The sequence below is a fragment of the Gopherus flavomarginatus genome, chromosome 3, assembly GCF_025201925.1.
Source record: "Gopherus flavomarginatus isolate rGopFla2 chromosome 3, rGopFla2.mat.asm, whole genome shotgun sequence".
In the NCBI taxonomy this organism is placed as follows: domain Eukaryota; kingdom Metazoa; phylum Chordata; order Testudines; family Testudinidae; genus Gopherus; species Gopherus flavomarginatus.
This window is the reverse complement of record NC_066619.1, coordinates 215,098,044-215,122,331: the sequence shown is the minus strand read 5'-3', so window position 1 is coordinate 215,122,331 and position 24,288 is coordinate 215,098,044. Positions and strand designations below refer to the sequence as shown.

Genomic DNA, 24,288 nt, shown 5'->3' with positions numbered 1-24,288 from the left:
GGAATGAGAGAGCCTTGGGTCTCAGTTCTAGTCTTTGGTGTCTGGGCGTATTTTTAATAGAAAAAATAGATACATATAATACAGTCTTATAATTCATTTTAAAAACACCTTAATATCATTGTGACGCTGGCAGACCAGGTTCCAGCTCATGCCAAGGCCCTCACTGAATACTCACAAATGCATAGTTGGAAACCAGTCTTGCTTACTGTGCGTTAGTATTATCAAAATAGATATTAGATGTTAAGTTGATAAAGATGTGTTTAGATTTTATGAAATGCTGGTAGAATGCTGCACATATTTATCTCACTTACAATCTCTACAGCCCATGGTATAAAGTTATACTGAGTATTTGCACTACAGGTCTGTCACATCTTACGTGCATTTAACATGCGCAAATTTGGCTTTACGCGGTTGGCAAAAACAAAAACAAAACAAAAAAGGAGAAAAACAACAATTTAAGTACTGTTCCTATAGTGCAGGCGATTCCACCCGCCATTACACTCAATGTAATTTTGACTATATGTGGTTTTCGCTTTACACACTGACCGCGGAACGTAACCCCAGCGTAAGATGAGACAGACCTATATAAACCTCTGTAACTGTGTAACTCACCAAACAGGAAAAGAAGCATTGATTAAGGTAAAGTGCTCGTCCATGGCCAACTGAAGGCAAATGACATATTGTGTAGCATCAAAAGACAGAGACTTTGTTGATTGCATTCCTAAATCCTTCCAGGAAGGAGAGACCGATGCATAACTTTAGACTCTGGAGTGGAAAGGATAAAAATCCCTGACAGGAGAAACTGAATCTTTCTTCCATGTCTGGACTCTGAGGGGCAAAGATTCTTAAACATAAGCAAAGAGATCCCCATGCTGCTTGGCAAGAGTTAGCCCTGAAAGATGTTTAGAATTTACAGATAACTATAACTGTCACCATTTGAAATGTAGACAAACTTATTTGCATGCTGTAAACTATAAATAATTCTCATTTCTTTTTCCTAGTTAATAAATCCTTAGTTTACTCTAGAATTGGCTATTAGCATGGTCTTTGGTGTGAGATCTAAGTTCCAAGATCTGGGGTAAGTGACTGGTCTCCTGGGATTTGGTGCAACCAGAATATTTTGTGATTTTTCATGTAAGTGACCATTTATCACTAAGTCCAGCTTGCCTGGGTGGCAAACTAGAGAGCCTAAGGGATCTGTCCATAACTCCATGGTAAGACTGCTATAGTGATTCAGGAGTTGACATTAATTACTGGTTTGGCGAAATCTAATGATAGAACGTACCACCAGTTTGGGGTGTCTGCCCTGTTTTTTGACAGTCTGCCCTGAGCTTGGTATGCACAGTCATGAGCCACTCCAGACAGTGTATCATGTAAGATGTGTATTAATAATTCTGTGTAAAGCATGAATATCTGAATGTCAAAGGTCTGGATATGGTCCTTTTTGTCTCTCTGGTGCATTGAGTGAGGATTGTACAATAGGGCAAGGTAGGTATATATCACATGTTCAAAGTCCTGCAGTGCCAGAGGCATTCTGAGGGTGGGTGTTGATGGAGGGACATGGGGGAGTTACTGATCTTTGGTCTTCCCTGACTACTTCTGTTAATTTTCTGTTGCCTCTGAAGTTTATGAAACAAAATGTTAATGAGAAAAAACAAAAATGAGAGAATTCACTGTATCAGGAGTTTGCATATGTCAAGGCACTGGCACCTTGAAGTACTTTGAGGTACTGTAGTTGGGGGCTAAAATAAGACTGCAAAGGCCCAAGCTACTGTAATCTGAAAGGTTATTTTTAAAGTCCTGCTACAAGATGTAAAAAAAATTGGTTTAGTTTAAAATGTTCTCAGGAGAAAGGGATCAAAAACTGGCTGGATCTCCCCTCTTGGAGACTATCCTGGCATCCTCACAAAAAACCTTTGTTCCAATTTAAACACTTTCATTCCTTCAATTCATGTGTAAAATCTTATAATCTGAGAGCCTCAAGAAGTCCTCTAGCAAATCCAGGGAAGACTAGAATTGACATTACTGATACTTCTAAAGTTATTAAAAAAAAAGGACAGAAAAATATGTTAAAAAGTCAACCCTTCTTTATAAACCATAGTAAAAAATAAAAAATATCTTTTGCATCTCTCCTTTAAGGTGGAAGATGTAAAAGGCCAGTGCAATTTTTCCAAAAAGACATATAGATTATATGCTTCCCTACAGCCTATGTGTATTGATTTATTTCTAATACAGCCTGTCACCACAAGGTGTGCTTTAGTAGGCTATTGATATAAGAGGAATAAATCTGAAGGCAGAATGTATCTGAGAAGTGCACCAGCAACCTGCTGACACATACCCCAGCACGGGATAATATTAGAGTATGACTCCTTATTTCCTTTTTGTTTAAATTCCAGCTGTGATACCACTAACCAAAGCCAACTTGCAATCAGATCATAGATTGACGCAAGATGGGCCAATTTTTTTAGGAAAAGAACCCCACTCATTTTTGCATATTTATATTTGCATGTGCAAATCTGACCAGACAAAACACTATAGGTACCTAACGGATACCTACTTTATGCATGCAATTTGTAATTACACATATAAAAATGTGCACTGACCTCAGGCATCCCTTGTTAAAAATCAGATTCTCAAAGCCATCCTGTAATATGCTGTAATGACGGTCTGTTCTTTCTGAACCTCTTGTCCTTGTTGTGCATGCACATCATGGTGCACAGACGATTATAAGGGATTATACCAGGAACAGCCATAGACATCACCAGACATGTCAGTTTCTTACTTTAGTGGCAGTTTCATAGATCATTCCAGTCACTACAAGCTCCCTTAATGACACCACTAGTAATAGGAGCTAAATCTCATTTCATAAGGGCTTTGTTATAATGTAAAAAGTTCCAGTAAATTTATATTAAATTCAGTGTTATACCAAATTGCTTTGCAATCAAGATGGAACATGCTGTTAAATTTGGTCTATCTTGGGTATTCCTTACCTCCCCCCAGGCAGCAGGTGGGGGCTCCACAGGAGGGTAATATTTAGGGACATCCCATGCCACTGCAGCCATGAACCACTTGAAGTCCTTGCACTTAAGGTGCTTTCGTAGCTCCTTTTGGGCTGAGATATCTCCTGTTGACAGATGCCTGTACTCGGGCCGCCGCTGGTAAACATACTCTGCAAACTCATCCATCCATGTCTCAGCCACACGCTTCAGGTTCTGTGAAGCAGAAAGAAAGAGTCATTAACCTGTCCATGCTTTGACTAGATGATATAATTGACACTGGAAGTAAAATAACCAACCCTGACTCGTAATCTTATCATGTTTTGGATGGTGGTGTATTAAATAAATGATAAACCTCTTTGGAATTAAACACTGTTAGGAACATGATTTAATTAGATGGATGGGTTCATGCAGTTTGTTTTTTTAGTACTTCACTGCAATTGCTGAATGGGGATTTAATTAACCAAATACAGTAAAAATTCAGCTAATTATTTCAACTGGAATCTCAATGTGGAACTCCCATTTATTTCACTTGTTTGCTAATGTTGTTTTTCCATAGCTTTGATGCAGCTGAATTTTGAAATTGGAGTTTTGCTTCGTATAGTAAAATATTACACACAATCCAATTTTTTAACAATGCATTTCCTTCAAAGCCCCAAAATATCCACAATCTTTCAGAAGCCAGTGTGACATATCTGCAAAGATAGGCTTAGTAACAAGTCTGCGTAGGCTCTCTAGTTACACACAACTCACATTATTAATATATTCAGAAGTAGGATGAATTCTGAATACACAACGTTACATAAACTACTACTGTCTGTAACCAGTAATGCTGCATAGGATGAGCTTAGGATAGTCAACAGAGCAATGAAGCCACTTCCTTTCCTTGCATGGGTATTTGCTCAGGTAGCTTGGAGGCAGTTGAAGACTGCTATTAGCAAATATTTCCAACGACTGGAGATGGGATACCAGATGGGGAGGGCTCTGAATTACTACAGAGAATTCTTTCCTAGGTGTCTGGCTGGTGAATCTCATCAGGGTCTAACTGACCCTGTTCATGTTCATATTTGGGATTTGAAGAAATTTTCTCCCAGGTCAGATTGGCAGAGACCCTGGGGTTTTTCATCTTTCTTTGCAGCATAAGGCATGGATCAACTGCGGGTTTAAACCAGAGTAAACGGTGGATTCTCTTGAAGTCTTTGAACCACGATTTGAGGATTTCAGTAACTCAGCCAGAGGTCATGGGCTTATTACAGGAATGAGTGAGGTTCATTGGCCTGCGATGTGCAGGAGGTCAGATTAGATGATCGAGAGGGTCCCTTCTGGCCTTAAAGTCTCTGAGTAAGTTGCTTCCCCTAAAACAGGGGTCTCAAACTCAATTTACCTTAGGGCCAGTGCCAGTCCTCAAATCCTCTCAGTGGGCCAATAATGTCACTGAAGATGGTGTTCAGAAAAGAAAAAGTCTATATTGTATTTTTTATTTCAAATTTCTTGGAAATATAAAACCGTCATACAACTTAATACAAGTCTTCAACTGCAGAGAGTTTTTAGTGTTTGCCAGACACCTGACAATGCTTCAGTTCTGTCAGTTTGTTGATGTTTGACCTCAGTGACCGAGGAGTTGAATCCTTCAGGATTGCAGCAAGGTGTGCATCAGATAGTTGTGTTTGGTATTTTAACTTGTTTCTATTCATTGTGGACAAAAGTGAGGCTGCCCCCATGGCTGACTCTGCCTGGCAACTATTGATGGTATCTGCATCCCTCTCCCCCAGCCAATGGGAACTGCAGAGGGTGGCGCCTGCAGCAGACAGAGCCAGCAGTGTGCCTGCATGCATCTCTCCTCGGTGGGCCGAAGTGGGGAGGTTCTCGGGCCAGAGATGGCCCGCAGGCTGGGACTTTGAGACCCCTGCCATAAAAGAATTCTGTCACAACAAAAGCCATCCAAGTTAAGGTTGCATTACCTTTTCTGGATAGTTTTCATATGGCTGGTGAGAGGATGATGTGGCCCTTCTGGAGCGACCTGGACCCCAGTAACTCCCTGGTTCCAAGCCTGCTACTCCTCTCCCCTTCTTCTGCATGGATCACAATTGTGAAATCTGGTGCTACCTAGGCAATTCACTAGGGCTAGAATGCCACTGCCTATGCAACTGAGACTCCCCCATCTGTGTGGGGCAAGGGAGATTTGCATGTGAATGAGGCTCAGTCCAGATTTTAATCTTGACTGTCAAAAAGCAGGACATTCAGAGTAGAGGCTGACCCCTTCAATGTACAGAGACCCTGCAGTATGCATGGGTTTGTGAGAGACCTTTGAATGCTACTTTAAATATTTTTTGAGTGGTTTGCATTTTTTTTTTATTTCATAAAACCCTCTGATCATGTTGGTGAATGACACCACTGGCTCCAGTACATTTAGGTAGGCCAGGGATTAAGTATGTACTATTACAGTTTGTTGCGTCAGGGTCTAAAAGTATACTATTATGACTACACATTACACAGACTTGCTGTCTAACTTTGCATCCTAAAGTGCATAATAAAAGCCATAGACAAAGACTGGTAAGTTGTGGGCCAAACCACTGAGATATTGAACACTTTTTGTGACACTGAGTGCCCTAAATACACTCCATAGGGGTGGGTCTTTTGCCTATTGAACACCTTATTTTCCATCGTGTTCTTTCTGCATCTTAAACCTCTGTTTGCTTATCTGTCATTCCATGTTGAGCAGTAGTCTTCATTCAGCTGTTCCCTATGATACCCAGGTCTTTTCCTTTGTTAGTTAGTTTAGAACCCAGTAAACAGTATGAGTAGTTCAAATTATTCCTTCCAGTGTGCATTATCTTGCATTTGTCGGCATTCATTATGTTGCCTATTCGTGTGTCTTTGTTACATACCTCTCAAGTTTCTCTCAGTTTTCTTTAATCTTGACTAACTGGAATAATTTTGTCTTCTGCAATTTTCATACTTTTGCCTCCTTTTTCATATAATAAATAATGTTAAACACCAGTCCTAGCATGAAACCTTGTGGTAACCTGGTGCTAACCTCCCATGATGAAAGCTGACCATTTGTTCCTATTTTTTTGCTTTGTGTCTTAGCCAGTTTCTCAGCCCATGACTAGGCAATTTTTTTAAAGCAATTTTGAATGACAGACTTTGACAAAGACTTTTGTGAAAGTCCAAATAAAATACGTTACCTGGTTCTCTGTTCAACTGTTTTGACAGATTCAGAGAGAGATCTTATAGATTAAGAAGGCAACAGATAATTGATACAACCAAACCCCACAGAGTTCATATTCTCTGTTCAGCATTGGGTATGAACTCAGTACATTCATCTCTCCCCCTTACACACATAATGTGCATCTTCACAGATGCCCCTTTTTCAGAAGTTTCTCTAATTGTTTTTCCTTATCTTTTCCTGTCAAGTTAAAATCTGCACTTTCATAGCTGTCCAACACAAAACAAAACCACCATACACACATCATATTGGGTGACATTCTGACATTAAAGAAATCTTATAGCCTTGCTTGTAAAAACAAGATCCTCAAACCGCTTAATGTTCTGTTTATAGAATGCTAGAGCTGCGAGATGCTGATATGTTCTGTAATAAGATAGAGGACAATATACATCTGAAAATCAGCAACAGAAGGTAATGTATCCTTTCAGAATTGTCTCTGCATATTTGTGAGCCTGATTCCTATTCTGATTTGCTTTCAAGATTCATTTGAAAACCACTCTCCTGAATTTTATTAATTTAGTTTGCTTCAAGCATCTGCACAAACCTAGATATCTCAGAACTAATAAGGCTTATCTGAATACAAAGACAGTGAGATACAGCACAAATGAAGTACATTCAGCTGGTGCTGTAAGATAAGTTACTATGTGCTTTGTCTCTCTGAAGCAAACACATTAAAACCTGAAGAACGGGGCATGTGCAATTAAGGCAGTTTAAGAAATCACAACGCTGAAGTCCCTGTTCTGAATGACTTATGCCCCACACAAGGTTGACTTTTGTTGCTATTTCATCGGAAACAAAGCAACACAATTCTCCTCGGTAATTTACATGAAATTAGCTTTCAATGGTAAGGGAATGGGGTGTTGCCATGACAAAAGGAAATATAAATCTGATAAATCTGAAGAATGACAGCTACAAAGGCAATATGACTCTCTTTGAGGAACATTATAACATGGAAATCTCCCAGCCATGTGAGAATACTATTTGCCCTTGCCTGTGTAGACAGAGCCAAACTAAGTTTTAACCACATTAATCAGAAGAGGCAAAACCATGAGTGCTAGTATAACCTTTACAATAGCACGTCATCCCCTCATGTATTCTGTTCATCCCACGTTTTAAAGGAAAACTATTTTAGATGTGTTTTACAGTTTTAAAAGTAGCATGATACTATTTTTTAAAAATTATTCCATCCAATCATTGACTTAGTACCATGGAGTCCTACTGTACAGGATACCAAGCAGGAGGAAACTGATAAATAACTGTAGCAGTGGTTTCTCTCTTCAATAGCAAATGTAGCTATTACCTCAGTTTCCCCCTTCCTTTGTAGAGTAGTCTAGATCTCTGGCTTAACTAAATATACTCCATCCCTTCTGAAGCAACAACTGTCCAACAAAATAAAAGTCCAAAAGAAGTCCTTTAAACCTCCATTTGTTGGTGCAGGGGCTCACAAATGGTCCTTCACCAAGACAAATCATCACCCTTCCATGCACAGAATCCCACTCAACCTTTACTATTTGGCTTTTTCATAGTCTTTTGGTGGAAAACCACAAACAGTGAATTTCCTAAGAGGATCACCTAATCTTTTAAGGTCTTTCTCTACGATCCCACCAAGACTCTGGCTTTCTAGCCCACACCACCAACCTTTCCTCAGGGTATTTTACCCCAACTCTTCGATTTTTATAAGACTCTTTTCCAACTCTTTCAACTCCCCCACACCCCTGGCACCTTGTCTGGAGAGACCCAACAGCTTGCCCATTTACCTTCCATTCTCTCTGAAATGGCAAAATCATACATCTCTGTCATATATCTCTTCCCAGTATGCATTGCTTCCCAACCTATCATTCCCCTGCTATAACAATAAAGCCCAGAATACCTTGGTTTTCGACTGAACCAGAAACAGGGACAGAGCACTATCTTGAACACCACTTAAGTGGCCAGAGACACCAATACATTTTTGAAATCTCTAAAAATGCCTAAAGTAGCCTTTCCGTACATAATAATGTCCAACATTAAGATGCTGAAGATACTGACTTGGCCCAAACTTTGTAGGAGTGTGCAACCTTAGCCATGGACCAGTTGTTACTCCACAATATTTGAACCATTCCCATTTAAAATACACAAAATCTCACAAAATACTGACTAGCTAGCTACAAAGCTTCAAACTAAAGAGGGTCTAGACCTTTTAGAGTAAGTGTATGGAACTTTATTCCCTAGACTGAGCTATCAGTAGGAAGCTCTTTCTGAAGTAGTCAATTACAATGTTCAAATAATACCAACCAGTTTCCTCATAGTTTGACTGCTCTGAAGAAGGTTTGTTGAATCAAGTAATCTTGAGCTCATTATCCTGGTTATCTCTACACATGCTGACAATATAGCCTTAATAATTACCACACACCGTTTTGTTTAAAGGAGTAAAGTCCAATGCTGAAAAACACATTCAAAGCAATCAATCTTAATACCTTGACTTGAATGCAGTAATGTATGTTTGCTCTTATGAAAACTAGAGTAAGCTCCCACCATATATTAAAAAAGTAACACAAACGGTTTGTTTGTAAATGTTTATAGGACCCATATTAGGGTCTTTTCCAAGCAAAAAATATTTGTGCCATTCCAAAATGCATAAGCTTTGGAAAGTGGTAGATTCTGGTTCTGTGACTGACTAATATATTGGACAGTAAATTGGTCATGTGGCAGCTCTCAAACCCCTCCCCCCCCCGAAAGCTTTTTAGAGCAGCCCAGCAGCAGCAGAACATACATCAATGAGAACCCCACTTTCAGTGCTCCACTTCTCTGGATTTTCTGACCCTTTATCTCACCTACAATGTTAGGCAAGCAGGAAGTAATCCAACTCTAGACCGAAGTAACCTACCTGCAATGGCTGCTGGTGGGAAACCATGAGACTTGCTTAAATCAAACAACTTTTTTTTTTTTTTATTAAAGAGAGAAAGAGAGAGGAGTTAATGGTGGGAGGACTGACTGGAAAAGGGGAGGGCAACAGGTATTTGCTGCTCCCATGTGTTGTAGGGCTGCATTACTTAGGAATCATTCCCAGTCAAATGCACCCATTAAAAATGGAGGTTTTAAGAAGTTACAGTTTTAAGATAGGCTTTTTTATTACAACATTAGCATTGTTTCCTTATACCATATGCTGGGTATTAATATGAGAAGACTCCATAGTTCTAAAACTAAATTGGATATTTTATTAAGAGAACTATCCTAGCTATCAGCAAAAAGAGTCCTGTGGCACCTTATAGACTAACAGACGTATTGGAGCATGACCTTTCGTGTGTGAATACCCACTTCATTGACATGCATCCAGTGAAGTGGGTATTCACCCACGAAAGCTCATGCTCCAATACGTCTGTTAGTTTATAAGGTGCCACAGGACTCTGCTGCTTTTACAGATCCAGACTAACACGGCTACCCCTCTGATACTATCCTAGCTATGTGTATACAAACTGACCACCTGGTACCTTCTTCCCTCCTGCAACCTGTGCTTCTCCCTCCATGTTCCATGCAGATTTCTACAAGCACTGATCTGGGGTTCAGGGTTTTTGCTGACAGGAACAAAATTTGCTTGTTCTATACCAAATTAAACACTCATTTACTATTTGTTAGACACACAAAAAAGTTAAAGTATTTAAAACAAAAAATAAATAAATTCACATAAATCATTATGTCTCCCTTAGTCCCTCTCTCCCCATTTATAGAGTCTTTTAAATGGAAACTCAGTGTGACAGTCTCTCAAATGGCATCAAATATCTTTGTCAAGAAGAAGAGTCAATTTTGGGTGGCATGGTAGATCTTGGGTCCTCAATTTCTATTTTACGGTGTGATCCTGTCTCCTACAATACATACCTAGGGGAGAGGGAGTACAAGATAGCAAAAGAAAGGAAAATGAAGCTTTTGTTTCTGGCTTGTAGGTCAGCTACTGGAAAAATACAGATACAGCACACAGCATTATTTTCAGCATGCCAAACTGATCACAGTGAAGTGTTTCTAGGTTAGATTTGATCTGGCTGGTTAAGCCAGATTCAATAAAGAAAGCAAATATAGAAAGATTTTAAAAAAGCCATAGAAATAAAATGAGGTTAGGAATTGACATGTTAGGTAGGGAAGCAGCAAGAATCTCAGGGCACAGCAACAAAGATAATAATGTCATCTGGGTCTCTCTCCTTGTCATGTCTGGTCAGAACAATTTTCTGGATAAGGATGAAGAAAGCTCAGTGGTGTCATGGTACATGCATATGTGCTTGTGTATGATGGAGACAGTTGTGATCATGAAGCTCACTGATGTTTCCAAAAGTGTTGGCAATCTCACTCCAGTGAAATTGAGCAATCAAAACAAAGTATCCAGTTGTCCCAGGCATGAACCTCATCTTGTTTTAATTACACTTTACTTTGTTGCTACAACACTGATCCCACTAGGAGCCTTGAAAACCCTTAATCACTAGTTCTTTTAATTTAGGCAAACTCGCTTCAAATTGTTCTTTGACTCTGTTCTATGCTTTTTTTTAAAAATAATTTTACATATCATGTTTGTTAAGCTAAAATTACTTTCCCCCTTTCACTTCCTTTGGACAATTCAGGACTTCAACACAAGGTAGAGTTCAACACAGCCTCAGAGAGAGATAAATGTGCACTTTCTTACTCAATTGCTATTCTTGGTGGAATCTTTGGGCCATTTTCAGTTCCTGTTTTTTTTCTTTCGTGGCTGACAGATTGCTCTCCCCCACCAAATGCCCTATACTTCTTCATTAAACATGTTTAGGGGAGTCCTGTGTGATATTACGATTATGGTGATTCAGGCAACTCAGCTGGGCAAAAGCAGAGACTTTATTCCTGGGAATGAAATGACTGCTTAACAGCTGGGGGCTGCATAGCACGACAGGCTGGTCAAGATTCCAGAGAAGCAAAGTTTAAATGGATCAGTCCCTAACAAACAGGAATATTACAGTTTCCTGTTTTAGAGACAGGGATGACATGCCAGATTGGAATAACAGTATTTATGAGCAAGACAAAGAACCCTCATGGTACATGAAACTGCATGGTTCTATCCTGTGGATTTTTTTTCAATTGACTTTTTAGACAGTTGTTAAAATATCATAAAAATACTATTTCTGCTTCTAATTTCTTCAGCTGTTATTAGGCAGAAAATGTTTTTTCCTCTGGCTGTAAAGCAGTACAAGGCTTTTATTTGTGCCATTTCACCTTCGTAACCCATTTTTTTCCTTTGTGCCTACCTCACTCTCTGCACATATACCAGCCTGATCCCCAATCCATGCACTTTGGGTTTGTCAATATTAAGCTATTGTATCATATTTGAGTCCTGTAACCAGTTCCTGTTGCTCTATTGGCAATCTGACCATTTTCCAGGAAGCTGGCAGTCACAAGCAGGACCTCTTAAGCAGATTGCGTATCTTACTTATTACAATAGGCTTTTCTCTCTCATTGGTTATTTATCCTAGACTCTAGTTTTAGATTATTGTGTCAACAGTGTGTCAATCACTATAGTACACAGGCACTCCTTCACTCAGGGATTCTCTGCAGCTCTGAAATCAGTGCCTTGGAATAGAGTTGGAAGCCACAGTGCAGAATCAGAGATGCTGTATTTCAGATGTGAAATAAAACAGAGGACCTGACTGTTACATTCATTAAAAATCTCATGGCACTTTTTGCAAGAAGACAGATATTAATCCGGCTTTCATCCTAAATACAGTAGTAATAGTAGTGCTGCTGCTGCTGCAAAGTAGATGCCATGTTTCTCTCTGGAAATGTTTGCATTTCATTCAGATAGAATTAGTGATATATATTATTTGCATTACTGGAAGAGTAAGGAGCTAGAAACTCAAACTGCTTTCTATATGCTGGTGAAAGTCACTTTGACGTGTGGCTTTACTGCCACTGCTATTAATATCCTATTTGTTATTTTTATTCACCCTTAGTTACATGCTGTAATCACATCTTGCAGTGAAAATCATGCAAGCACTATGCAGTGCATGCAGAGTTTGGATACAGACTATTATTTACCCCTTCTACTCCCCATGCCATGAAGACCAGCAACTCCTTAAAATAGGCAAATATTTTGATGCCCATTTTACAGAAGGGCACAATGAGCCACAATGAGGCTAAATGACTTACCACAGGTCACAGCATGGGAGTGGCAGTGCTAGGAATAGAATCCAGGAATCCAGAATCCCAATATGTTTCTTTAGCTACTAGACAATGTTGCTTTGATAAAGCATCAAATAAATCACCCAAAGTAGTTACTGCCATTGCAAACTAGTTATCCTTCTGGATATAATATATTTATCAGTTTTCTTTTTTCTCCAAATGGTTAATAGACCATAAACTACCTGCTTATTCCTTTCCCGCCCCTTAAAAACAAAACATTTTTGTTAGATTGAAGAAACAATATAAAAATACTGAGATTTTGATTGTTTTGTTTTTCTTGCATTCAAAAATTGCCATGCAGATATTTATTCAAACTTCCTTCTTAAAACAATTGGCTCCTGGGTTGGGACTTTGATTCAACTATTAATTAATTTTGACTATGGACTTATAAACATGTCTAAATGTTATAAGAAGTGTTATAATGACTGAGAGGGAAACTTAAGAACTTAAGAGGGAAAAGTGTATTCTTATGAGGTATATAATTGTGTTACAGCAAGAGTATAATGCCCCAAATGACCCGCTTATTCCAAGCTGATGTTTCTGTCATTTCTGGTGACTGCTGGATCACAACTGAAGTCTATTGCTGCTTGCTGTGCTAAAGGACTGAGTGACTGCAAAGCTACCTGTGCTGTCACCTTACACAGGAGCTGCCTCAGTCTCTTTTGTGAAGCCTGCTTTAAAAAAATACAAAAGGAGCCATCTGTCAGTTTGCATTGAGGTCAATGGATAATGTAACTTTACGGATTTGCTTCGTCTAACTCACTGATTCTACTTTGTCCTATAATGTGGCTGGAAACTGACAAAAATGTTCAAGTGCTGTTTTCAGCAAACCCCAAACATTGTTCACAGCTAGAAAAAAAAATCATCATGCCTGTCATAAACAGATAGCTAAGGGTTAATGTCTCTGACACCTGGAAAGGAGTAACCTGAAACACCTGACCAGAGGACCAATCAGGAAACAAGACTTTTTCAAATCTGGGTGGAGGGAAGTTTGTGTCTGAGTTCTTTGTTTTTGTCTTCTGCCTGTACTCTCTCTGGGCTATGAGAGGATTTCTGTCTCCTGCTTTCTAATCTTCTGTTTCCCAGATGTAAGTACAGAAGGGACAGTGGTTTATATGTGTTTTTTTGTAGTTACATGTGTGTAGTTGCTGGAGTGTTTTGAATTGTATTATTTTTGAATAAGGCTGTTTATTCATATTTCTTTTAAGCAATTGACCCTGTATTTGTCACCTTAATACAGAGAGACCATTTGTATGTATTTTTCTTTCTTTTTTATATAAAGCTTTCTTTTAAGACCTGTTGGAGTTTTTCTTTAGTGGGGAACTCCAGGGAATTGAGTCTGCAGCTCACCAGGGAATTGGTGGCAGGAAGAAGTCAGGGGGAGATCTGTGTGTGTTAGATTTACTAGCCTGACTTTGCATTCCCTCTGGGTGAAGAGGGAAGTACTTGTGTTTTCCAGGACTGGAAATAGAGAGGGTGGAATCCCTCTGTTTAGATTCACAGAGCTTGCTTCTGTGTATCTCTCCAGGAACCCAGATGAGGTGGCTGAGTGGTTACGGTGAGGGTCTGCTAATCCGTTATGCTCTGCATGCATAGGTTCAAATCCCATCCTCGTCGGGAGCATTTAGTCTTCACTCCTCCACTGGAGGATTGCTAATGTAGTTCCTATTTTTAAGAAAGGGAAAAAGAGTGATCCGGGTAATTATAGGCCTGTTAGCTTGACGTCTGTAGTATGTAAGGTCTTGGAAAAAATTTTAAGAGAGAAAGTAGTTAAGGACATAGAGGTCAATGGTAATTGTGACGAATTGCAACACGGATTTACTAAAGGTAGATCGTGCCAAACCAATCTGATCTCCTTCTTTGAGAAGGTGACGGATTACTTAGATAAAGGAAATGCGGTAGATATAATTTACCTAGATTTCAGTAAGGCGTTCGACACGGTTCCGCACGGGGAGCTGTTAGTTAAATTGGAAAAGCTGGGAGTGAATATGAAAGTTGTAAGGTGGATAAGGAACTGGTTAAAGGGGAGACTCCAGAGGGTCGTATTGAAAGGTGAACTGTCGGACTGGAAGGAGGTCACCAGTGGAGTCCCTCAAGGATCGGTTTTGGGACCGATCTTATTTAACCTTTTTATTACTGACCTTGGCACAAAGAGCGGGAATGTGCTAATAAAGTTCGCGGATGACACGAAGCTGGGGGGTATTGCTAACACGGAGAAGGACAGGGATGCTATTCAAGAAGATCTGAACCACCTTGTAAACTGGAGTAATAAAAATAGGATGAAATACAATAGTGAGAAGTGCAAGGTCATGCATTTAGGAACTAATAATAAGAATTTTGGATATACGTTGGGGGCGCATCAGTTGGAAGCGACGGAAGAAGAGAAGGACCTTGGGGTACTGGTTGATAGCAGGATGACTATGAGTCGCCAATGTGATACGGCTGTTAAAAAAGCAAATGCGATTTTGGGATGCATCAGGCGGGGTATTTCCTGCAAGGATAAGGAGGTGTTAGTACCGTTGTATACGGCGTTGGTGAGACCCCATCTGGAATACTGTGTGCAGTTCTGGTGTCCCATGTTCAAGAAGGATGAATTCAAACTGGAACAGGTTCAGAGACGGGCTACGAGGATGATCCGAGGAATGGAAAAACTGCCTTATGAAAGGAGACTCAAAGAGCTTGGCTTGTTTAGCCTGGCCAAAAGAAGGCTGAGGGGGGATATGCTCGCCCTATATAAATATATCAAGGGGGTTAACGTTAGGGAGGGAGAGGAATTATTTAAGTTTAGTACTAATGTAACCACGAGGACGAATGGGTATAAACTGGATATTAGGAAGTTTAGGCTTGAAATTAGACGAAGGTTTCTGACCATTAGGGGAGTGAAGTTCTGGAATAGCCTTCCGAGGGAAGTAGTAGGGGCAAAAGACTTTCCTGGCTTTAAGACAAAGCTTGATAAGTATATGGAGGGGATGTTATGATAGGATCGTTAATTTGGGCAATTGATCTTGAATTACCACCAGACAGGTCTGCTCAATGGTCTGCGGGGAGATGTTGCATGCGATGGGTACTGAGTTGCTGCGGAGAACTCCTTCTTGGGTGCTGGCTGGTGACTCTTGCCCACATGCTCAGGGTTTAGCTGATCGCCATATTTGGGGTCGGGAAGGAATTTTCCTACAGGGCGGATTGGCAGGTGCCCTGGAGGTTTTTCGCCTTCCCCTGCAGCGTGGGGCACGGGTCGCTTGCTGGTGGTGTCTCTGCAGCTTGAGGTCTTCAAACCATTTTTGAGGATTTCAAAAACTCAATCCTGGGATAGGGGTTGTATAAAATTGGATGGGTGGGGTTCTGTGGCCTGCCTTGTGCAGGAGGTCAGACTAGATGATCAGATTGGTCCCTTCTGACCTATGAGTCTATGAGTCTATGAGTCTATGAGTCTATAACACCTGGAAGGGAGAAGGGAAGGGAAATGGTTTATTCCCCTTTGTTGTGAGACTCAAGGAATTTGGGTCTTGGGGTCCCCAGGGAAGGTTTTTGGGGGGACCAGAGTGCCCCAAAACACTCTAATTTTTTGGGTGGTGGCAGCTTTACCAGGTCCAAGCTGGTAACTAAGCTTGGAGGTTTTCATGCTAACCCCCATATTTTGGACGCTAAGGTCCAAATCTGGGAATAGGTTATGACAATGCCTAATGCTCTGTATTTGGGAATCACAGCACAAGATGGTATGCCTACAGTATCTTGGTCTATAGAGCCCTTTAATGCCACAGAAAAAGGCTGAGCAAGTGGTTCAGCTGGGAATCTGAACCCACCTTAATTCTTGCCTCTTGAACTGAACCCAAACTCTTGCAAGTTCCAATTCAGCAACATAGTGTAATGAGGCAAATGTCATCATCTGTGCCTGCTGGGTCAGAGGATTACTGGGCTCTGGTATCCCAAGTCCTAGAATGCTGGGTGGAATTCAAGTTAGGGTTAGGATTCACCACATTTTTGGGTTAAATCTAAAGTTGACTTTCACTGGGTTTGCCAATCCCTAGTTCAGAAAGACCTACACTAGTCTAATGCTCTGGAGAAGGTGCTAAAAGTCTGATTTAAAATGTTTGCAAATGAAAAAGACTGCTGTAGGCATCTATTGAAATTCTAAGGTCATGAATGGCAAGTATTTATTGATAGAACTCTTATATTGTTTAGGGAATCATGAAGAGAAAAATCTATTAATATGGAGTTTACAAAACCTGTCTAATAAACTGGAATGTACCTATAAGAAATTGCTGATCTTATTTTAAAATCTGTTTTACCAGATAATTGGCTAGGAGCTGATGGCTTAACTATAATGCATAAAAATGGAGCAACGGTTTTCAATACCAAAGTAGTTAAAATAATGTAGCATAAGAATCCAGAATTCATATATTGGGACAGTGTCTTGTACAAGGTTTCAAGACTTCTTTTACTGAAAATTATTTCACATAAAGCAATCAGACAAAAATAGTTATTAGTGGCTGTGATTTTGTGCTAAGATAGTAGGGTTTGGAATGAATGATAATCAGTTTGTGCTGCCTTAGGAAGTGGAATCACTGTAAACATCTGTACACCCATTAATCTTGCTCTATGTGCAATTACCTGTAAATTGGGACCTGACTGTGTTTGGCAGGCAGCAACATCCTGAGGCATCTACAAAAAAGTCTTTTTGCTTTAGTAATTCTCTCTTATTTTGTTTGTCAGAGTCTGCTTTATAAATGTGGCATTTATTTTTCCAGTTTGTTTTGCTCACTTTTTGAAAACATTCAGTGTCACATTGGTAAAATATTTTTTACATGGACATTTCCTAGTTCATAGACCATGATTCAGCAAAAGAAGTATGTCTAGGCTTTGCAGGGCTCGATTGATAGTGTGAGAATGTGTGAAATGTGATCCTAAGAAAGAAGACAATTGACACCATGATACATACTAAGATGTATAGTATGATACACTAGTGATTGTTTACAGTCCTTACTGCCCAGAATGGATGGGATTTTGATAGGCCTGTTGTATAGTAGAGACTGTGATCCTCATGCCAGTTTTTGAAAGAACATAAGAATGGCCACGCTGGATCAGACCAATGGCCCTGCTAGCTCAGTATCCTGTCTTCTGACCGCGGCTAGATGTGTCAGAGCAATTATCAAGTGATCCTTTCCCTGTCATCCAGTCCCAGCCAGGGCTGGCTCTTCTGTTTTTGCCGCCCCAAGCAGCGCACTGAACTGCTGCGGACAGCAGGGGCAGTCCGTGTGCTGTTAGGCGGCATCTTCAGCCAGAAGACAGAAGCTGCGCCGCCACGGACGGATGAACATAGAAGCTGCCACCGAATTGCTGCCACCGCAGAAACACGCTTGCCGCCCTAACAGCACACGGACTGCCCTTGCCATCCGCAGCAGCAATTCAGCATGCTGCTCGGAGGCAAAAACACACAGACTGCCACCCCTTGCAGACTGCTGCCCCAAGCACCTGCTTGGAATGCTGGTGCCTGGAGCCGGCCCTGGTCCCATCTTCTGGTAGTTGGAGGTTTAGGAACACCCAGAGCATGAGGTTGCATTCATGACCATCTTGGCTAATAGCCATTGTTGGGCCTATCCTCCATGAATTTATCTAATTATTTTTTTAACCCAATTATAGTTTTGGCCTTTACATCTCCTGGCAATGAGTTTCACAGGTTGATTGTATGTTGTGTGAAGAAGTGCTTGCTTGTGTTTGTTTTAAACCTACTGCCTATTAATTTCATTGGGTGACCCCTGGTGTAATATGAAGGCAGGGCTGGCTCTAGGCACCAGCAAACCAAGCACGTGCTTGGGGTGTCACAATTTTAGGGGCAGCATTCCTGACACTTTGGCAGTTGCGTTCCCAGAGTGGGCTTTTTTTTTTTTGCTTGGGGCAGCAAAAAACCTAGAGCCAGCCCTGTATGAAGGGATAAATAATACTTCCTTATTCACTTTCTTCACACCATCATGATTTTATAGACCTCTATCATATCCCTCTTAATAATCTCTTTTCTAAGATGAAAAGTCCCAAAAGTTTTAATCTCTCCTCATATGGAAGCTGTTCCATACTCCTAATCATTTCTGTTGCCCTTCCCTGTACTTTTTCCAATTCTAATATCTTTTTTGAGATGGGCAACCAGAACTGCATACAGATTTCAAAGTGTGGGTGCACCATGGATTTATAGAGTGGCAATACATTTTCCATCTCCTTATCTATCCCTTTCCTAATGGTTCCTAACATCGTTAGCTTTTTTGACTGCCATTGCACACTTAGTAGATGTTTTCAGAGAACTATCCAAGACAATTCCAAAGTCTCTTTCTTGAGTAGTAACAACTAATTTAGACTTGATGATTTGGTATGTATAGTTGGGATTAGGTTTTCCGATGTGCATTACTTTGCACTTATCAGCATTGAATTTTATCTGCCCTTTTGTTGCCCAGTCACCAAGTTTTATGAGATCTCTTTGTAATTCTTTGCAGGGGTGGCTCCAGACACCAGCGCAGCAAACGCGTGCCTGGGGTGGCAAGCCACAGGGGGTGGCCTGCCAGTCGCTGTGAGGATGGCAGTCAGGCAGCCTTCGTGGCATGCCTGTGGGAGGTCCGCCGCCGGTCCTGCAGCTTCGGTGGCAATTCACAAAAAACAGAGCTGCCCCTGACTCTTTGCAGTCAGCTTTAGACTTCACTATTTTGAGTAATTTTGTATTGTCTGCAAATTTTACCACCTTATTGTTTACCCCCTTTTCCAGATCATTTATGAACATGTGGAACAGCGCAGGTTCTAGTACAGATTATTGCAGGACCCCACTATTTACCTTTTTCCATTGTGAAAATTGACAGTTTATTCCTACCCTTTATTTCCTGTCTTTTAACCAATTACTGATCCATGGGAGGATCCTTCCTCTTATCCCATGACAGCTTACTTTGCTTAACAGCCTTTTGGTGTGGCACCTTGTCAAAGGCTTTGTGAAAGTCCAAGTACATTATATTGACTGCATCATTCTTGTCCATGCACTTGTTGACCCACTCAAAGAATTCTAGTAGATTGGTGAGGCATGATTTCCATTACAAAAGCTGTGTTGACTCTTCCCCGACATACTGTGTTCATCTGTGTGTCTGATAAGTCTGTTCTTTATTACAGTTTAAACCAGTTTGCCTGGTACTAAAGGTAAGCTTTATTGACCTGTAATTGCCAGGATTGCTTCTGGAACTTTTTTTAAAAATAGGTGTTACGTTAACTACCCTCCAGTCATCTGATACAGAGGCTGATTTTTAAGAGATGGGTTACATACCACAATATGTTAGTAGTTCTGCAGTTTCATAGCTGATTTCTTTCACAACTCTTGGGTGAACACCATCTGGTCCTGGTGAGTTATTGCTGTTTAATTTATCAATTTGTTCCAAATTCTCCTCTACTAACTCCTCAATTTGGGACAGCTCCTTAGACTTGGCACCTAAAAATATATCTAAATTGGTCATATATCAAGTACTAGCGTGATATTGTGTGCTGCACTTTGCAGAGGTGAGGTGCACACAGGTATTGTCCCAGAGGAGGAAAGATGACAAAGATGACTTTAAACCACCATTGTGCCCTCAGGATTCTGGGCAGGATTCTTAGGTAGATGAAGGAGTTGCGCCAAGTTATGGATAAAGATGGTTGAAATGTTTTCAATAATTTTTTTTATGAAAATGCCATATTTGTTGAAATCAAAATATTTAGAAAAAACATATCAATTTTAACAAACACCCTCAAGGGAAAATATTTTAAAAATTCATTTTGGAAAATATTTGTTTTGGGATGATTCTGCAATTTTATTTCAAATGCATTGTTAATTTTGATATTATTTTTACTTATTTTGTAACATATCAGTAATAGTAGTACTGCATAGAAAAACACTACTACTACTGATATATCTTAACTACAGATTCATAGATTCCAATGCCAGAAGCGACCATCTAGTCTGATCACCTGTATAACCCAGGCCAAACAACCTCCCCCTTCCCTCAAAAACATTTTCTAGAGAATGTCATTTAAAAAGCACATCAAATCTTGATTTTAAAATGGTTAATGATGGCAAATACACACAATCTTTGGTAAATTGTTCCAATGGTTAATTACACTCACTGACAAAAACATATGCCTTATTGCCAGTATGCATTTGTCTAGCTTCAACTTTGAGACATTGGATTGCGTTATATCTTTCTCTGCTAGACTGAAGAATCCATTTTCACATATTTCGTCCCCATCTTTCTCTGTTATGCTTTTTACTTTAAGAATAAAGTAGTCTTGCATAGTAAGTGCTGTGAGGTAACTCATAACTATTGACAATCACTCTGTTATCAGTCTCGGAAGAGAAAGGAAGCAGATGTCCTTGGGCAACCTATCAGTGAAGGCAGAGAACTGTGCACCCTGGGAATACCCTAGTTAAAAGGTTAAGGAGCACAGATCTCCATCCAGAAAGGCAATGGCTTGGGAGTGGGGAGGTGGGAGGGGATGACCTTGCTCAACCACTGTGGGGAAAATACAGGTGCAATTGCCATGAACTGTGAGAACAATCTCACATGATCTTGAACTGTAGAGCAGTTTTAAATGAAGTGTCAGAAGGGAAAACAAAACACACACAAAAACACCTGCAGCATCCAGATCATCTATGTGTGTGCCCACTTAGTTAATAACTTCATATGAGGCAGTTGATTCAGAATCATATGGAGACTAGCTCAGGGGTGGGGCTTCCATGTTCATTAAAGGACTGTATATGACCTTGATAACTGCTTTAGTTTTGGACTGCCTCCCCAAACCTTTGTTTATCTTTTGGACTCAGATCAGTCAATGGGGATAAAGTTATACCCATGCTGAAGTGCTTTGTTGGATCAGGGGCCGAATGCTCTTCCTTAATTGAAAGATTATCTATTTATTTTGATTGATATGAATGCTAAAAAGGGAGTAGGCCTATCCATATGTTCTAGGTGTCCCTGACTCAACTTAACATTACATCCTAAGAGCGGCAGTACTTTTTAAGATAACCTATGACAAGTAAGCCTGGAAGCTTAATGACTCAAATTCCCCTTCAAACAAATGCCTAATGAGAGGTTCCCCTAAATATCAAGCAATGTATTAGGATCCATTAGTCAAACAGGAAGGATGGGATGTTCCCCATTAGGGAACCAGCTCTTTCCCCACAACACACTTATCAGTTCTGAATGATGCCAGGCAATCATCCTGTGCATGAGCAGGGACTCCATTCTGCATGATATGGACAATTTTAATGTAATATTTCATAGCTACCTTATTACAGACAGAAAGGCAGAGGAAAGGACTATTTTGCCTAATGAATACACATTAGCCACCATGGCTGCAGGGGTTTTGCAGAAGCTAATTAACTGTTGAAATGAGCCATATGCTAATAGCTCAGATAGAAAGGATGGCATTCCACCGCTACAATTAACGTACAGTAGAGAGCATTCTAGCCATCCAGATATTCTATTCTGTTTTAGTGCAATAGGGAGGAAGGAAACTCATGTTCAAATCTCCTGTTTTAAGGTGTTTGTCTAACTTCTCTTTGGGTTGCAATAGCAAGAGACAGGTCAATACAATGTGAAAAAGACTTCTGGAAAGTTACCTTCCTGGAAAAACTCAGAGAATGGACAAGATGGAATTATTCTTAGCGGAGGCATAGATTTAACAGCATTTCCTACAGTACGTTTGAAGCATTTACTCTAGATTACAGTGGCTCTGGCTTATTTGTACACTACCTTACCAACTCACTCATGTTCGTTATTGCATCATATATTGCAGCTCCCACTTGCTGTGCTTACTGCGAGCACACATGCTCTTCCAGGGCAGCGCTTTCTCTCTCACTTTAACTAGCTGAAAGGCAACTTGACTGCATGCAGTTAGCAAATAGGGTAGAATTCATTTTCTTGTCTCTCTTATTAGGCTTATGGTCGGCTAGGCTGTGGAATCATTACAGTGAGTGTAGTCCTGCAGCAGAGAAGTCAAGAGCTTCTCCTCCTCAAAGATGTATTTTTGATTCATATATATTTTCACTAATAAGAAAAAATATGATTCATAAGATGTTCCCTATGGTGATGGGCAAACACCAATATTTATGCCATTTTATGTTCTAAAAAGGGAAATACAAATGAACCATCTAGTAACATTTAAAATGGAAAATATTAAGATTAAAGATTAATAAATACTAATATTTTGCCTGGAAGTCACAGCAGTGCCCTTAGTTTCCTATTTTTGACATTCCTTGAACAAGTTCCTCATTTCTCTCAAGAAACTTATAGTTTTCATAGGTCCATTTACTCTAGAGAAGGAAAACCTCATGGATATAGAGATGTTTAATCTCTTTGAAACAGTATTGTGATCTCATGGTTCCCTTCTCTTTCATGGTAAGAAGGTACTCATATTCCCTACAGAGGTTATAACCAGTCACTTAAATCACTGCTGATCAATTCTTTTGTTCCAAAGAATATTCCTTTTGCAAGACACAGGCTGCTGGATTAATTTGCTGACTGATCAAAATCCTGCTGAAAAATCAACCATTCAAATTCCCAGTGATTTGTCAGATTTTGCTTATAAAACCATGACTGACAATCACAGTGAGTGTGTAAAAGGCAATCCTGTGCTTCAGGGAATTCATATATTCTTTTGAATGAATGTGAAAGTAATATGCCTCTGTTCTGAAGCCTCTAACTTTATTTTTTTTTTTTTTTTTTTACTGAGCACTGTTTTGTTCTTGGAAGCTTTGCCTTTAGAAGGTCGCTGTTACAAAAGTAATAGCACATTATATGCTAGTCAGAGAAATTCTAAATAAAGAAATCGACCCACAAGGAGTAAAGTGACTGACAACTTAAAGACGGAAAATTTCAATTAGCAGCTACTCACTCGTGCCAGGCTGGTTCCAGATGGAACTTTATAAGGGACATACTTTCTGTAAATGTGTCCAACTCTAGAACATGGAACATCAAACATGCCACCACCACACATCCAAACCTGAGAAGAAAACAAAACAGTGACAACTGAATGCCAGCAGAGAAGATAAAATCCTAAATCATTCTGCACTGATCCCTCTTCGTGACAGTCCTATTTCATTCTGAATGGCTAGGAATGAAAGATGAAGGAAAATCCATGTTTTGATATGTCGGGTCTCACTTCAAAAAGAGATCACATTAAAAAAGAACAGTACACACTGTAAAGAATAGTAGCTACTGCATCTACCAACAATGCTTTTTACAACATAAACAAGATGTCTTTATCCAAGAATTTCCAAATTCTTAATATTCTTAATTAAATTTACTAATTACATTCTTAATTTCAATAGGGCCAAATTTTCAAAAGTTATATACAGTTAAATGTATATATACGTTAAACGTACAAATCAGGTGATAATTTAGAAGTTAAACTCAGGACCCTTGGCCTACAATCTATAGTATATAATCAGTACAAGGCTTGGCTCTTTACTAGAATGTACTTTTCTGAAGAAAAAATGAAACAGAAATATCCAAACAGATTATCTACTCAAATTCATATATATACAGAAAGTGGCATAAGTCACTTATGTGTCATCTTTAGTCCAAGCTTCTGATATTGAAAGAAAGTGCATCAACTGGAATATTCATTTTCAATGTTTAAAGGCCTGATTTACAAAAGTGCTAAGCAACCACAAGTCCAGTCGAAATTAGTGGAAGAGTAAGTGCACAGCATCTCTGAAAATCAGGCCACAGATGCATGTGCTACAGGATGATGGGCAATGAGCAGTTTCACTCTTCACAAGGGCTTCAATGTTGCTTGTTTTTAACAGATGTTTCTATCAGAGAGGGAGACTCTGAATCATGCAATAGTCACAGTGGAAACCAGCTCAGTAACTCTGATGGATGTGACTTT

At 39.8% G+C, this 24,288-nt stretch overlaps 1 protein-coding gene across 4 annotated transcripts in view; it reads right to left on the bottom strand.

Moving 5' to 3' along the window:
* The window catches only part of GALNTL6 (polypeptide N-acetylgalactosaminyltransferase like 6), a 980,583-nt gene that overhangs the window by 37,348 nt on the left and 918,947 nt on the right, over window positions 1-24,288 (bottom strand). For all 4 annotated transcript variants that reach the window (XM_050945337.1, XM_050945338.1, XM_050945339.1 and 1 more), the window contains exons 9-10: window positions 23,290-23,397; window positions 2,991-3,212 (exon numbers count right to left, since the gene is read on the bottom strand). In XM_050945337.1, the coding sequence (XP_050801294.1) occupies window positions 2,991-3,212; window positions 23,290-23,397 (330 nt within the window). The remainder of the gene's footprint in view (window positions 1-2,990; window positions 3,213-23,289; window positions 23,398-24,288) is intronic.